The 16,853-nt window shown below is 40.6% G+C and overlaps 2 protein-coding genes across 5 annotated transcripts; one reads left to right on the top strand and one right to left on the bottom strand.

Moving 5' to 3' along the window:
* Positions 1-653: 653 nt before the first annotated feature.
* Positions 654-10,615, bottom strand: armc1 (armadillo repeat containing 1). 4 transcript variants are annotated; one of them, XM_078280545.1, is made up of 7 exons: positions 10,596-10,615; positions 9,160-9,370; positions 8,343-8,434; positions 5,586-5,778; positions 4,938-5,054; positions 3,591-3,665; positions 654-2,953 (listed from the first exon to the last, which is right to left on the bottom strand). In XM_078280545.1, the coding sequence occupies exons 2-7, from the start codon at positions 9,319-9,321 to the stop codon at positions 2,762-2,764; spliced, it is 831 nt and encodes a 276-aa protein (XP_078136671.1). In that variant the 5' UTR covers positions 9,322-9,370; positions 10,596-10,615; the 3' UTR covers positions 654-2,761. The 4 variants fall into 4 exon arrangements, with proteins under 4 accessions (XP_078136671.1, XP_078136669.1, XP_078136668.1 ...); XM_078280543.1 differs by lacking the exon at positions 10,596-10,615 and adding an exon at positions 10,311-10,567 and having other exon boundaries at positions 9,160-9,367; XM_078280542.1 differs by lacking the exon at positions 10,596-10,615 and adding an exon at positions 10,311-10,566.
* Positions 10,616-11,065: 450 nt separating this feature from the next.
* mtfr1 (mitochondrial fission regulator 1) lies at positions 11,066-16,740 on the top strand. Its single transcript, XM_078280104.1, has 8 exons — positions 11,066-11,165; positions 11,885-11,994; positions 12,292-12,390; positions 13,029-13,156; positions 13,283-13,518; positions 13,684-13,951; positions 14,311-14,491; positions 15,660-16,740. Exons 2-8 carry the CDS (start codon positions 11,959-11,961, stop codon positions 15,705-15,707), a joined length of 996 nt encoding a protein of 331 aa, XP_078136230.1. The 5' UTR covers positions 11,066-11,165; positions 11,885-11,958; the 3' UTR covers positions 15,708-16,740.
* Positions 16,741-16,853: the final 113 nt, after the last annotated feature.

The following is a 16,853-nucleotide window of genomic DNA, read 5'->3' as shown; positions in this document are numbered from 1 at the left end:
TGCTGCAACTTATTTTAATGTCTGATGTGTCCAGGATACATTTGTTATTATAAAGCGGTTCTGTTGTGTTTTACCTTGCAGAATTGTGATGCAAGACTTTGAGGATTTCCCTGTGTGTGTGTGTGTGTGTGTGTGTGTGTATATATATATATATATATAAAAAATAAAGGTTTCATTTAAAATGGCCTGAGCTATTTATTAAAATTTTTTGAAATTGTCATTAAACAAGCTGTCTAGTCAGCTTTCATTCAGTTAATATAGCTTGGCACTGCATTTCATTGCAGCAGCAGCAGCAGCATCAGCAGTGGCAGCAGTGGCTCCAGGGCCTCCAGCTGGGGCTGGCTGCTACCTCTGCCTGCCTACCCGCACCAAGACTGGGGAAAGTGGTGGGCAGGCTACACCATTGCCCTGGGGCACCTCACTTATGCACCAGTAAAGAAAAACAGAATTCTCCCTCTCTCTCTCGGCTGAAAATGGTTGCTGCCTTCAGCAATTTGATTGGACAAAGTAAGGTCTGGAGCACTAGGGTGACCACTGCACATACCATGAAGAGTATCGTGAGAGTATAACACTGGGAAATGATAAGTCAAAACCATCTTATATTCAGTAGAACCAGCCACAAAAAAATATGCTAAAAAATAAAAAGCACCAGACACATTTTGATTTTAAGTTTATCATCGTTTGCATTAACAGTGTAATGGAATCTACAGTTTTAGGATCTGCATTACATAATATACATTTGGGGACAGACACATGAAGTCTGTACACATGAAGTTCCATTTTTGAGGACTTAGTTTGTGGTGTTTTGTCATCCTTACAGATGTGGTATACTAACAGTTGTGGGAAATTTACACTTTGATCAACACATAAGAACAGTTCTAAGAAACAATGTTCAAGTATTTCTTTGCAGTAGCGGACATCAAATATTAAAAATGAGATTAGAAAATGCTATTTAGAGATTTTTTTCCTGTGCAAAATGGACAAAAATGTAATACTGATGATAATCCTAACTTTTAACTAATACCTTTAATTCAAAAACATTATTTTTGAAGGCTGATGCTGAACTATATTAACTACATCTAATGCAAAAAAAAATAGTAGCTTTTCCAGAGAACAACCACCATCAATTCAGATGAATCAGGTCAATCTGTGCCATTCCTCTATCCGTTTGACCTCAACCAACAGTGACGTCCCTGCACCATCAGAATGATAAAAGTTGCCTGGTCAGCATTGTATATAATAATTATTAATAACACTCGCACAAGTCAGAGGAGATAATAATTAAACCTGGTGTGAGTCATGGGGTTGTGAAAGGCGAAAGAAAAGGAATAAACTCACTAAGAGCGTTAGCATTAGCTGCATTAATGCTATATTTTGACTATAAATTGCAAATCAGTATTACAAAAACAGAACAAAAGTTTTCCTTCACATGTAAGGTCTGAGATTTTAGGGAGTCAGGCACCATTTACAAAATGTACATAACCACACCCTTGTTCCACTATACTGTATGCATGTGTGAGCGTGCACCAACATGATCTTGCTTTAAGGACACTGCTGGCTAAACTGAAAACTGAACTTAACGGGTGGGGCAACAATACTATAAAAATGTCAGTGGGAGTCCAAGTAACACAGGGAAGCGTTTGAGGAGCAGGCGGCTGACAGGTTTATCTTCTACATGCTGAGCAAGTGTTTAACTAAAACTATAGACTATAATGGTGATGTGAGATAGAGGGCTGAAAGCAGAGGTAGCCTTAAGTCTGTGCAATTAACACAAATTGCTGTCAGTCAACTCACCGCCACTGCAGAACTCACATTGGATTTGTCCTGCATTATAGCATCATCAGAGGAGTCCAGCTAAACACAGTTTGGGGTTGGTATATTAACCAGCTATGGAGTTCTTCTTTCAGGATGCGACAAACAGTCTAATGCATGTGAGCCAGTGGCTGAATAGGCTGCGGCCTCTTGCTGGTGTCCAGTTTACTATTTCTACTGAAGAGACGTCCCCTTAGTGAGCTAAAAGCTGGGGGAGCCAGTCTGCTGGGAAGCACAAACGTTGCATGCTCGAAGCTCTCAAATTATTTGAATGAATGTAGAAAAAATTATATTAAAAAGTAAAATGTCAAAAAGGCACACATAATAATCACAGATCTAGGCATCAGGCAAGATTGGCACAAAAGACTCATAGCATGCTACTAAAACTGAAGTGGGAAGAAAAAAAAAGAAAGAAATCTGCTTAAATAGGAAATTAAAGTCTGAAAAATATGTATGGTAAAGAAGACAACGATTGAGAATAGACACCAGGAGGAAAGCAACCAAAAATCATGCACACAAAAAAAGGAACTCCCATTTTCCAAGGTATTCAAAATCAGCCTCAGGAGATCTAAATGTGCCTGCCACATGTCAACTGTCAACGCAGCGATACACATTTCCAGAATGCTATTTGGTTTGGGCTGATTTGAAGCCCTCTGGCTGTCTTTTTAAGATATATATGCAGCTAGTATGTAGTTGTTGCACATACAGCCAGTAGTGGGATTTGTAGCTCAATATTTACACAAGTTAAAGTTATTGCAGGTTCCACTTGGCAGTCCAGCACTTGTTGCACACACGTGGCCGGGTTCTGTGTGCTTAGCAGAGGGGAGTCTAGACTAGTGTAGTGCTGTGAGGCAGGGCTTAGTCCGGGACAAGGCTTAGAGACGCTAAGGCTGCAGCTGGATGGTACTTTAGAGAAAACAGGGAGCAGTGAGAGAAACGCAGGAAGTGGTCACCAGTAAAAGGAGCGTGTCAGGAAGTTGGCGGCCGTGCTGAGCCAGCCCACGCCGTCTGTGATGGAACCTACGCGTGTGACAGCTTTGTCTGTCTCCTGGGATGGACTCTCCTCCTCGGGCAGGTAGTCTGGGATATCTGTGTTCTCCTCTACCAGCACCGCTGAGTCCTCCTGGAATGGCAAGATCAGCTGTACAAAGACAGAGAGAATTATATATTTATTTATATTATCACGAAGCATGCAATTTGTCAAAAAAAACAACAAACTATAAAATTCCAGAATTAATGTAAAGCACAGCTGTTCGACTACAGAGCCAAAGAATCATCACCTAGAGTCAGATTACATGACTGAGCCAGGTCTGACCCCTGCTGGTCACATTATATATGACTATTAATGCACCCATTGCCAATTATTTCTTATTATTTGAGAAACAATTATCTGAATTCTTTGCAGATTATTGGAAAACAAACACTTTGGAATCTCATGTGTCGTTAGCAGTTTCAAATACAGCTTCACTATATTTGAGCTCCAAATCGGTAACACTGCTGTAAAAGATTCAACTGGGACTGGTCATGTGTTTGGCAAAAATAAACTAGCCTACAGGCTGAGGCAGAGATGTGACTAGCTAGCTAATCATGTCAGTATGAATAAGTCTCAGCCACAGGCAAGGGCGGCTACGCTCCCTGTACACACATACACAAAACATAAAGAGGCTGTGCTGATCCATCAAATGAAAATGAGTCTTATGTAAAGCAATTTAAGGTAAACAACACAGATCTTACAGTTGTGTCTCTTTCTCACATACGGTATCTGTCTCTCAGCTTACCTCTCCTCCATCCTCGGTCTTCACCACCTGCTGAGCAGTCATTACTTTGGTGGAGTTGATTGCTGTGCCCAACGCCTGTAAAGAAAAAAAACTGCGATCAAACATGAATAGAACATTTTTGGTAAATTAAATGTTAATGCTAAATACTGCTGTTAACCATCAATTACAAGCACATGAGCAGCAACAATGACAATGTTGCTCCCAACACAGCTTGACAATATACTTGTCAGTCTTCCTGTATCGGGCAATTTTTGCTTTCCTTACTATTGGCACCAAGACCAATATCAAAGTTATGCTAGACATCCAACCAACTGGATACAGTATACATAAATGTGAACATGTATAAAAAGGTATAATTTGAAACTTTTCCACATTAAAAAATGTCTAGAAACCACTAGATCTATGTTATATATTTTGTTGAGTTGTGTACTTACATTTTTCCAAATGTTTCCAAAAATGTTCAAACCAGAGAAATCTGTAATTTGACTCAAGGACACGGTCCGTGTCATTTGGTCGCCGTCACCTGTCAATAGGATCATATCCACCCTGGTTGTCTGCCAGAAGCTGCCATAAATTGATTGATTTATCCAGTTTTAAGCCACATTTTTCAGATCTGATTCATTTTTAACTGTCTATTTTAACCAGATGAAGGATTTCAGTCATTGGATGTCTGGATCTTAAGTTATGAGAGAAACGAGCTGACCAAACATTGTAGCAGCTCGGCTCCTCCCCTCCGCCGACGAGACGAACATTTTAAGCGAAACTACTTCTTTATTCGGTGTCTTTAATGGTTCTAATCATCTGGCCTGGCCTGTTTTGGAGAGGAGCAGACCTCTGCGGATAATTTGGCTCCCTGTAAAAACCTTGTGAACAATGAACAATGAAAGAATCCTAACTGGGAGAAGCTGACTGCAATGGCAGCAGTTATGCCTTTTGTTATTGTTTTGATTGAGAGACCCCATAGCAGCAGAAAATTACATATTGTGCATTTAAGAGTACATTTTAATCCATTTTAGGCAAACTTATTTCTGCAATTACTTGCAAGTTGTAAATACCAGTAATAACGTTAAAATCTAACTTTTTGTTACACCTGTCACTTTTGCAGAAATTCAAGCTAAAAAAATACATTAAGTGTATCAAGTTTCAGAGATAAGTGGAAACAGTGTTTGCTTTAGTAATCAACCAGGAAAGTTACTGATAAAGCAGACATTCTTCCATTAAGTGAAACAAATTGTGAAATAAGCAACTGCTATTGACAAATTTACAACTGATAATTGTTATCAGACATTGGCAAGAATATGGTGTGTAAAGTAGTGGATGATTTCCTGCGTCCGGACAGACACTTACCTCCGCTTTAAGGTCAGAGCGGATCCTGACAACACATCTCTTCACAGCCATCTGGAAGGTGAAGCTGATGACCCCTCGAATCTTCAGCAACGCCTCCTCACAAAGGCTCCTTCGAGTCTGACAACAAACAGGAAACAGATGAGATGTGCGAGGCCAACATGTCATGGGTTAAGGGCATGGGTACATTATACAGTATACGATCGAAAATGTGGACGATGCAGAATCAGCTACAGTTTAATTAGGTCAAATGTGGCCATATAAAATACATTATGAAATGTATTATAGTGCAACATACAACATGCTGTTGAGAAATACAGTTACCATGACTATGGTTTCCAGCTGCCACAGTGTTGTGCGTTTCTGCTGTAGTGATAGCGATGCAGCCCACCAGAGGCCGTCTGTCTGCTGTAATGTAATCTGGCTAGGTGCAAGCTTCCTGCAGAGCAGCATTCAGGTTCAATCGCAACGCCCTGCTGTTCAATGGCTGACATTTACAACCTGACCCCTCCACCCCCCCCAATCCTGTACCAGATAGACACCGATAATGACAGCGGCAAACACGATAGCCCAAAAAGAGATTTTTGCACATCAAGGTTTGGTGTGTCTGAGCATGGCAGATGAGTGCCAGTACACCGTGGGAACACTCACAGAGTCATCCAGTCCATCAATGTGCAGCACCACAGTTTTGGCCCTCTTGTTGTTGGAGCCCAGGAAGAAGTGGGCTTTCCGCTGGCAGGAGGCAGCAGCGGCCTCGGCCTGTTCAGCCTCTTCTTTACCAGCTAACTGCAGAATCTCATAGATCTCAGAGGCCAGCAGTTTGGTCTCCCCAGGTGATGTACTCCTTTGGTGAGAGAGTTTTAAAAAATGGGAAGAGGGGAAAACAATCAAAAAGAAAGATTACTTATTTGTCAAATGTGGTTTATGTACACACAAGTGGTCAGTAGTTTATTTGTAAGTCCATTTGTAGCAATACTAAAAAAGGTGCAATGCAGTTGAATGTAGCCATTATTGATGTCAAGAACAAGTAAATTGAATCTTGTACACTTTTAAATGGCCATATTACTGTGCCAAGATATTTCTGTTAAAAGACAAGATAGAAATACCCATGCAAAGGCAGACAAATCATGATGCCTGTATGCCTGTGTGAGAGAGAAGTGTGAAGCATGCCTGAACTTAAAATTAAATCATTAAAGAACAAATCTGGCGCAAAATGAACCTAGGGGTTAATAACACGTGTACCGAGTCGACCGCTCTCTGGGATATGTTTTCATGCTAATCGAATGTGACCAGCTTTAGCCCAAACCGCTAATTAGCTTGTAACGCTAGTCGTCGGGGCACGGCTAAAGTAAAAAGAAATCGCTATTTCTATACCACTAACAAGGCTCAAAATAGCACCACACTTTCATTCACATATACATGTGGGCGCCAACTTGGGAAAACAGTCACGAAATGCTGTGCAACCAGTAACATAGCTCAAGCACGGTGTTTGTCGTTCGACTGGTCGTGACTGTTTTCCCAAAATGGCACCCGTCTGTACACTTAAAAAGTTCTCAATGCTTCAGTTTACATGTAGGGACCCTCATTATGCTACCGTTGAAGTGTGGTAATATTCTGAGCCTTGTTAGTGATATAGAAATAGTGATTTCTTCTTACTTTACTGGTGCCCCGACGACTAGTGTTATAAGCTAATTAGCGGTTTGGGCTAAAACTGGTCACATTCGATTAGCATGAAAACATATCCCAGAAAACGGTCGACTCGGTACACGTGTTATTAACCCCTAGGTTCATTTTGCGTCAGATTTGTCCTTTAAGCTCCCATTTCATAAGCTTCAATGGATGGGGACTGAATCTGACCATGTCCTTCCTGGTCACACACTGGAGATGTAGAACTCAACTACAGAGTGCCACAGCAACAGCCATCTCACCACCTATCCTTTCAATACATTTAGAAATGCTGTCAATCTTTGAGTTATCCCAATAATCTTTGTACAACCATTTAGTGTACCAAAAGACAATGCTGCTACCCATCACACAGCATTCAAACTCTAATTAAGCCTATAATGCATGTCAGTCGTGTTTTAACTGCCCGTTTTGCAAAAACTCCCTAGCAGAGCATAATATTCTAGGGGGCAGCAGCTTTCCTTGAAGAAGCCACATAAGGTCAGTTTCAGTTGCGGATATTATGTGAGGGATCGTGAGTTAAACCTGCAGGCTATACTGCTTTATATGTCATCAAGTCATCACTCCTTCTATAGTAACCACATACGACATCAGCTGTCTGGCCACTGGGAGCCTGGTGCTCCCCAGCGCTGTGCAACACATCCCTACTCGGGCTCTATGGAAGCCAAACACTCTCTTCCATTGATTTACTCTTCCATTCTTCACTACTACGTATTGAATTAGAGGCAACATTTTCTTGATCTTTAGATCTTAATGTGTTGAAGGAATAAAAATAGTTTTCACACCTGTTTGGTGCGACTATGCTGGACGAGCCCCCTCAGCCATGTGTTCCCACTCTGTCCAGCTATGATCGACCTCTACCCAAAGTCAGATTGACTAGACTGCGAGCAGGGAAAGCTGCTGCTGTTACTGCAGGGCTCCTCTTGATGCCACGCCTGACTAGCTGAAGTGACTGGCTTACTCCAGGGCAAGCAAGAGCTTTTCCGCAGGAAGAGAAGAGAGAAGGGGAAGGGGGGGGGGTGCATAATCATACAAGCTACAGCCGGCCACTTGAACATAGGTCTATTCCTATCAGGGTGCTGATAATGACGTGCAGTCACTTAGCAAAACTGCCACAGCCTCTCAGGTGAGACCAGCTATCTGAAGCACAACACCTCCTCAAACAAGATCTGCCTACGACACTACACAGGTGACCAGAGTGTTTTCATCATGCTCTTTTAGAAAGTTAAAGAATAGATTGTGTACGATGCCTCCAGAAAAGCCTACAAATGATACCAGACTAAAAACAAGCAACAAAGAAATATGCTTTACGTATGCCATGTGTGCAAAATGAGCCATCTCTGCAAAATAACATGCTAACTCCACGACAAAATAAGCTCACATCCGTAAAAGCATGCAAGTGGACAAGAAATTGAGGATGGCAAGACGCATTAAAATCTATAAAAGATGCAGAAACAGCAGCTTAACTGTTTAGCACCCTATTCTAATTCAGCTTTAATCACATTCATCCTGACATGGCAAATGAAAGGACATCATCCTGCCTGGAACATTTGCAGACTGGCACACATTGTCCGTGCAAAACAAAAGAAATCCTAGGTTAAGGTTTTACGTAAAGAAAGTGCACAGTGAGCATGTGAGAATGTGTGTGTGTGAGAATGTGTGTGTATGTGTGTGTGTGTGTGTGTGTGTGTGTGTGTGTGTGATGTGGTGATGACAGGGACTTGCTTCTGCATGACATTCTGCAAACTCAGCATCATGCCCAGTTCGCCCTTCATCTTCTCCCTGTTGGCTCGACATTCTGCCAGGTAGCGCACGGCCTGCAAGGACAAGGGCAACCGTTATCTATCCGCCGCTAAAAACTGACAGACCCTTTGTGATATCATAAGAGAGAGAGAGGAGGCTTTTAAAAATGGTAGAGCATGTGCAATGGTAAAATATTACATAACCAAAATAAACACACCTGCACTGACTTCTTGTTTACACTTCACGGGTTACAGTCAAGGAGCAACTGTTACATAAAGCCACTTAAATGTGTACTCACAATACAAGTCATGTCCTGTACTAAAGGGTGGTGGAAGTGGGGAGAGGTTGATATATTAAGACTTTGTATTGTGTTTTCACCACAGAACAGACAGCAGATATCACCAGTGTACAGTGTTTTTAAATATGTAGCCGTTTTAAAGTCACCACTAGCAGCTTGTGACTGGGACACAGTGTTGGGAGAAATGGCCTTCATACGGTTACTGAAACCGTAACTGCTGGACAGCAGGGGGGGGGGACAAAATATGACATGAGCAGAAAACACCCAAATTACCATTAGGGAGCACAACTGATTTCTCAACTAAGACTAATTTAATCAAACGGAGCCTTGCTGTTGATATTTTAACTAGAATGTTTAAATAATTAATGTCTTAATTTCATTGTATAGTGGTACTAAATCATCAACCCTGTGTAGTCAAACCTTATAGTTTTCCAATACGCAACAGTTACTTTCTGTGATGTAAAGAAAAAAAAAAGTAAATAAATGGATGCTGCTGCTTACCAATAGTGCAGAATAGACGACCTGCGGGTTGGGGTGGTCCAAAAAAAGGATGAGACCCGGCAGACAGCCTTGGTCTTCTACTATGGCTCTTCGGTTCAGGGGGTCTGCAGCAAGATCTCGCAGCTGGTTCACCACGGTCAGTGCATCCAGCTCTGCACTCATGGTGCCTCTTGTTTTGATGCCGTGCACATTAAACCAACCTCTTACTCTACTGAAGAAAAAAGTTAAATCAGGGAGCTTACATTATACAAATTAAGGCTGCAGCTAATAATTATTACATAACAAATTTAACCTGTAGAATTTGTCAATTATTTGCTAGGACTACAAAATGATAGAAAATAGTTAAAAATTACTATCACACTTCCCCAGAGTCCAAAAGTGATGTCTTTAAATTGCTTCTTTTTTTTTTGACAACTGATATAAAAAGCCCAAAGATATTTAATTTTCAGTTGTATTAAATAGAGACAAGCAGCAAATCTTCACATTTGAGAAGCTGGAACCAGTGAATGCTTGGCCTTTTATCTTCATAGAGGCCAACAAAACTGTTGACATCATTTTGAAATGAACCAACTAATCAACCAATTGTTACAACACTTATACAAATGCATTTAAGAAGCATTTTTTTGTCATTATGTTACAAAAAAAAATAATCCCAAAAGCTATTTTTATTTTTTACTAATTTGGTGCAGAATAATGATATATACAACATACACACAATAATGATAGCTACACCTTGCGAAATAAAGTATTGGTGACGCCAAGTCTTACGGATTTGTTGGGGTTTCTGGGAGTTTACATCAGCAGTAACCTCTCACATGTTGTGCTACACAATCTGACTGATAGGTGACTCTTGTAAAGTTACTGATTTCACTGATATGCATAGATAACACAGTGGCTATCACATTAGTACACATACATAGCGCATGCTTTGGTAGGAAAAAAATAAAATCAATCGTTTAATCACATGTTTTGCTGCTAATACAATTAAGCCATTTTCGTAAGCCAACATACAAATACTCACTTCTGCTAAAGACACTCTCTACGACCCCCAACCTCACCTCAAAATACGCCCTGACAGAGGCGATTCGGCAGCTAAGCTAACGTAAGGCTAGCTAGCTAGCTAGCTAACTTACTTGACAATTATAGCATACCTTTTAGTCAGTTTTCAGTAAAATCATGAGACAACCCCAGCTGACTTCAGTTACAACAGATGTAAAAACGGCGTGACAAAAAAGTTCCGATACCACCATAAAACAGCTATAACAAAATAATTTCACTAACGCTAGAGGCCTGCGCCTCTTTCTTTACTATGCTCCTTTAGCTAGCAGCTGTGTGAACAGTGTTTGGGTTTTGTAGCACATCGATGGGTACAGCTGTTTTGTGAATGAGGACATCCCAGTTTTCTATAATGATCCCAACAGTTTATACCGTCATACCGGACAAATCTCTGCCAGGGTAGCAAGATTACTTTTCCTAGGATGGCAAAGGCATGTGGAAAGAACGACCTGCAGTCCTCTCCCTCTGATTAGCTAGCACTTGCTGCCTGCTCTGTTTGGGTTGGTTAGGTGTAGGTAAGAGAAGTAGGATTGGTTAGTGTAAAAGTAAGAATGTCAGGTTAAGCCAATAAGAGAAAAAGTAAGGCAGAGTAGGGCGGGACATGCCTTCGTCATCCTGGGAAAAAAATACTCGCCGCCGGGAAATGTAGGGAAGTATAACGAACATACACAAAGTTTCTGTCATATGATTGGACAGTATAATTTGATTGACTGATGTGAAACCCAATCATCAGATAGTTTTCTTTTATAGGTCAAACGCAGTTGGTGGCTTTTTTTGTCAATCAAAGTGAATAACAAATGGTTGCATTTCATGGCCACAACCTAGCCATTGTGATCCATATAATCCAATTGGCTCATAATGTATTCCCACATTAGTGACATCCTGCTGTAGATGTCCGTTGGTTGACAAGGTGGAAAAACTCAGAACGTTGTCTCCCAGCGTCAGTCTTGGTAAGTTGGATTCAAAGTTACACATACACACATACAAGCGATCTTTGATTATGAATGTAACGTCAGTTACACACGTACAACTAACGTTAGCGGTAACTAGAGTTGTGCGTGTCTTCGACATATCCTAAAAAATGTGTCAGCGGTTGGTAAAGTTGCCTGGAGTTAGCTAGCCCGCTATCGTTGTTAGCATCTTTTAGGCACTCTGTCCGCTAAAGAAATAATTTACCCTTTTAATTTTGCTAACACATTAACCTGTACGATTAATCTAGCTCGAAAACATAACGTTACATTTGTTTATGTATTTTTAGATAACCAGCATCGTCCTGTATGTTTTTCTACAATTTGCATATAACGTTAGTGCCTTTGCTAAAATAAAAGCATTAACTGTTAATATTGTACGTTAACGTTAAAGATCATACCATTTTTTATTTATTTTCTTTTTACTTTGACAGTTGTATTACATGCCCCTCTTGTTGGGAAAATGGATCAGAGAAATTCGATTCCATAATCAGTTATTGGCAGCAATGATAATATTGAAAAATGAATTATATTGCCATTAACATTAAAGGCTGATACAGAGAATGTATGTCAGTGTATTGTACTGGAGCATCTTAACACAAGTATACATTGCAGAGACATAAAGTTCCCTTAAGAAGTAATTGTTGGATTTTAAGTTTTGTGTTTAAGGTGATTCTAACTGAAAGTTCTGTTTCCACTAGAATTACCGTTTGGTGATGATACACTTGGTGTTGAGGCATGTGTCCATCTGCCCTTGTGAAACACATCAACAGAAATGAATAAAGACTATGCACGAATCGAAATGGACCTGGTATGTGCCAATTTGTGTTGATGTCTGACTCAATAAAATTTCAAAATTTGATTTCGTAGTCTAACACAGAGCCTGAAACGCCACCGTATTGTACCTTTTGTCTGGCTCTTATCTGAAAGCCCATTGTTAAGGTCTCTCACATGTGTAATATCTGAGAAGTATCAGTCATGGACTAGTGGATGTTTCCACTCGAATGCAGCTTGTGTTGACTGCATTTAGTTAATTACAAAGTTAATTGTAATCAACAGAACGTGGCATTTTTCTCTCTTTCGTTTGTGATGTACTTTTGTTTTGCAGGCTTTTGGATCAGCCAAGCCCTATGGGTCCTCGAGAAGTATTGTGAGGAGAATAGCTTCTAGTCTTCCTTTTAACCCCTGCCCCAGGGTTCATTTTCAGGTAAAGGAAGGTTACCATGATCATCATCTTTATAGTGTTGTCATTTAACAGACAGACCGTCAGTCTTTTAAATGTATATCTTGTACTTTAAGATAGTGGCATGTTCTGTGTCACATTTGCTAGAGTCCTGTCTCTCCTGACTGTTGGAGTCACAGCCACATGACAACAAATCACACACCCTCTCCCAGTTTCGTTTACATCAGGATATCTGACTGTTTTCATTTGTAAACCATAAACAGACTCAACTTTGAAATATTTCAGTTCAGTGGCACATCATTTTAAAAACTGCTTTTCTTTACTTTTCTGTCTCTTTCAACACTGCTTTGTCTTTTCTTCTGTCTCCAGCTACCCTCCCTAGCTTTGAGGAATGCAGTATGTCTGCTTTAGGTCAGTTTGTTCAGCCACCTTCAACAACACTGAGCTGACTAAAGACCTACTGAGCTACCTTCTAACCTACCTGAACCTTTCATTACCATTGTATAGATTCCCTCCACACCTCCTCACTCTGAACTGCCCTCATTTCCTATTTTATTACGTAAATACTTACATTTTTAGTTGTTGAGATCAGTGTTGTAATGTGTCCTGGTGGGTGTTTTAAAAAAAAACAAAAAAAAACATGGCTGTTCTCTCTCTGACAGCTTTATCCGTACAATGAGGATGCTGGTGTCCTGATTGGCAGCAGGAGGCAGAATGGTTTGGTGGCCTCTCTGGCTGATGTCGCCTGGATCGACAGGGATGAGGAGGATGACGAAGACTCCTTTGGCAGGTGAGAGCGCAATAGTGATCTGTCGGCTACATTTTCTAGGAGGAGAATTGCAGTTTCATGTGTAAGAATCTACTTGTTCCTGTGAGTAGCATCTAGAAAAAGGTTATTCTGCCTTAATTGAAACAGGTCAGCGATCCCCCCTGGATTCGTGTTTCGAGCCCGCCAGCCTCATCCTCAGAGAAAACCCTTAACCCGCCAGAGGTCACTACCAAGCCTGCATGAGGGGACGCCAGACCCGCAAGGGCCAACAATCAGCAACAATGAGACCACTCGGAAGATCAGTGCACTGGAGACAGAACTTGCCAAACTCAGAGCTCAGATAGCACAACTCGTATTGGCTCAGGAAAAGACCACACAGCCAGGTATCTCTTACAGTCTTCAAAAACATAGACTTACCTCTTTCCACGTCAAGGGATTTGTTTTCCTCCATTTGCTCCAATGCAGTAATATAAAGTTTCCTCTAGATGGTAGCAGAGTTTCACATGTCATCCAGCTTTGAGATGTTTCTTTCCTTTGTTTCACCTCAGCTGCTACCACGGGGACCCCTCCCCCTCCACCCTGTGGCACCCTGCCTCCCCCTCCTCCTCCACCACCTCCTCCTCCACCACCACCACCACCACTGCCACCGCCACCCTCAAGTCTCCAGCGGACATTTTCTGCCATTGACTTGATAAAGGAGCGCAGAGGGAAGAAGACGGACAGCCAGGCAGTTTTGGATTCAAGGCCAGCAGAAATCCCCAGCATGCTTGATGTCCTGAAAGACATGAGCAAAGTCAAGTTGCGATCAGTCAAAAGGTACCTCTACTTAAATAGTGAATCAATGAGAATACATTCAGATACATTTGGAAATGATCAAATGTGAAGACTAAAGTATTTTTTAAAGGTAATAGATGTTTATCCCAGCTAACCGTAGGTGTTAATGGTCTTGCCTCTGTGCATTACTGTAATGGTTGTTTTATAGTTTGTCATAAACACAGATTCAACTCGAGCTGACACATCTTTTCCTCATTTAGTAGTTTGTCATGCAGCTTCAGAACAACACATGTAGACTTGTGTCTTCTTGAGCAGCTGCTATAAATGGAAAGGTATATGTGTATACCACACAAATAGTCCAGTTCTAATCTTTTGTAATTGCTCAACTGTATGTTTCATAGTCGTCCAGGGGAAAGTGAAGCCAAAGTGAAGTCCAGCGAGCCTGCAGATGCTGCAGCTCTCATCGCCGAGGCCCTGAAACGCAAGTTTGCCCATCGCTATCGACACGACAGTGAACAAGCAGACAAAGAGGAGTTTAAACTTCCCGTTTCAGAAGTAAAACCTCAAACCGAAACCCCTTTGGTGAGAGATGTTACTGTATTCATCACTGTTATCTAAAACAAGCCGCAGACACCACAAAATCAGCCATTAATGAGTCCTTAGTGGAGCAACTGCAAATATTGTTTCTGCTTTCTTTTTTTTAAAGCTCCCATATTATGCTCATTTTCAGGTTCATGATTGTATTTTAAGGTTGTACCAGAATAGGTTTACATGGTTTAATTTTCAACAAACATCATATTTGATGGATTTTTTTCAAAGTTTGTATGCGTGTGGAAGCACCAGAGACACAAAATAACACCCCAAATCCCAGAAAGTTTTTCAATAATATGGGCACTTAAACTTAAAGAGACTGTTGTCTGTGTTTGTAGATATGATATTGAATTAGGAATCGACCGATATGGATTTTTTAGTGCTGATACCGATTGTTTTTCATCAGCCTTAGCCGATGACCGATACGGGCGGCTGATTTTTTTGAGCCGATATTTGGAGCCGATACTGCTTTTGCTCCCTCAATTTACATCATAAAAATGTCAGTCATTTTACATTCATATCACCCAAATTATGTGTGCATCATATGGATGGGTGCACTGCATATGGTTAACTGTGCAAGGGTAAAAGGCTTTCATCAACATCTACAACACAGCCTTGATGATGCATTGCTTGCTGACATATTATAAGACCGATATAATCAGGTCATCACAAAATGTCCTTTGTCGGCACATTTAAATAATTTAAGAAAACCATAAACCTGAAAAGTAGCCATTGAAATAAAGTGCTTGATTTGTAATTTAAGACTGCCATGGTGCTGGAAGCCAGCACTCTGCTAGTGGGGGAGGTGCAGTGGATGTTCTGCACGTGAACTGCAGCGTCTCCAGCAACACAGAGCTGCCTGTGGACGCCTGTCTGTAAATAATGCCGGGAAAAAACTGTCGGCGAACGCAGCAGCCGCGTATCGGCCGATACACGTAAAAACGCAAATATCGGCCCGATATATCGGTCGGCCAATAAAATCGGTCTATCACTATATCGAATAACACCATGTAACATTTTTCTTAAGGTGGAATTTCAGGGTCCATTCTCACAAGTTCTTTTGTTATCCGTGGAATCAAGTATATGTTATTTGACTGGACTCGTCTTAAGTGGTTTGTAGAGTCGTGTGTACTTTATTCTGTCTTATCTGTTTTCACAGTTTGGGCAGCACATGTTGAAATCAACTGGAAAAAGGAAGTTGCTCTGAAAAGGTGATTCTCAACTCGTGGTCCAGATGTGCTGTGGACACTTTGAAGTGCCTTGTCAACCTTTTTATTATCAGCTGTTTCTGTGGAAGAACCAGTCATCTTGACCATCTGTTTTTGCACTTTTATAACTTATATTAGCTTTCTCTTTTACAAACACAATTTATTGTATTTGTTTAACTGAATGTCTTTTTGTTTTTCTGTTGAATAGTTTCAATTTCTGCTCATACCAGTCCTGAGTGAAAGTGTGAGAGGCAACACTACAGAATCATTTAACATTATTCATTTTATTGCTCAATCATTACTTAGGTTTTTGTTAAATGTTGCACATAGCATAGTTGGTCACATTTGCATTCCCATTTTGCAGGGGTCTGTGAAAGCTAAAGAGTTCTTTTATCACAGAACAAAGGGAGCACTTTATTTGTGCTGTATTGTTTATACATGTATGATAGACTAATTTATGATTGGGATCCTTCTATTTATGTTGTGATTTAAGTAGAAAATTAAGATTTTAACAGATAATTATGTTGTAGATTTGTACGTCATTTCTTTCCAAGTGGCATTTAAACGAGTTTGTTCTTTATCTGTTGAGTCTGTGTATGTTGTGTCCCAGTTGCCGGTCTTGCCGGGGCTTGTATGTCTTTTGCTGGTTCAAATATATGCATCCCAGTTTGTGTTTAACTCCTTAGTACGATCCGTGTTTGAGCCAAAAACATTCCAGAGATTCTGCCTTTCATCACCAAATATCTTTTAATGTCCCTTTTTAGGATGATGCATAGTGAGGAAAATAAGATGCTGTAACTGTTAAGCAAATTCATATTTCTAGATTATTGAAAGAACAGGTATGTGCGCATGTTGTCTCAGTTCTGTTCATCATGCCAGCGTAGTTGCTGCTTCAACTACTAGTATTACCTTTTTATAAAGGGAAGGTGGACTGGATGTGGCAATAGTAGGATTTTGTAGAAGAGTTGTCTTCCATAAAAATCATAAAATTTGGATTGTCAAATCTGTAAATTAAAGTTTGTTTTGTCTTGACTTGCTCTGGTCTGTGTTTTAACCCAATAAGTCACATTTTCTCATAAATTGTTCCTTAATAGGATCAGTCAAAGGTTAAGTGTAACTTAACTTGGATACAGTCATTTCTGCTC

Source organism: Sander vitreus, chromosome 22 (genome assembly GCF_031162955.1).
Source record: "Sander vitreus isolate 19-12246 chromosome 22, sanVit1, whole genome shotgun sequence".
Lineage (NCBI taxonomy): Eukaryota > Metazoa > Chordata > Actinopteri > Perciformes > Percidae > Sander > Sander vitreus.
The sequence above is the reverse complement of the archived record's forward strand: the minus strand, read 5'-3'. Positions and strand labels throughout refer to the sequence as shown.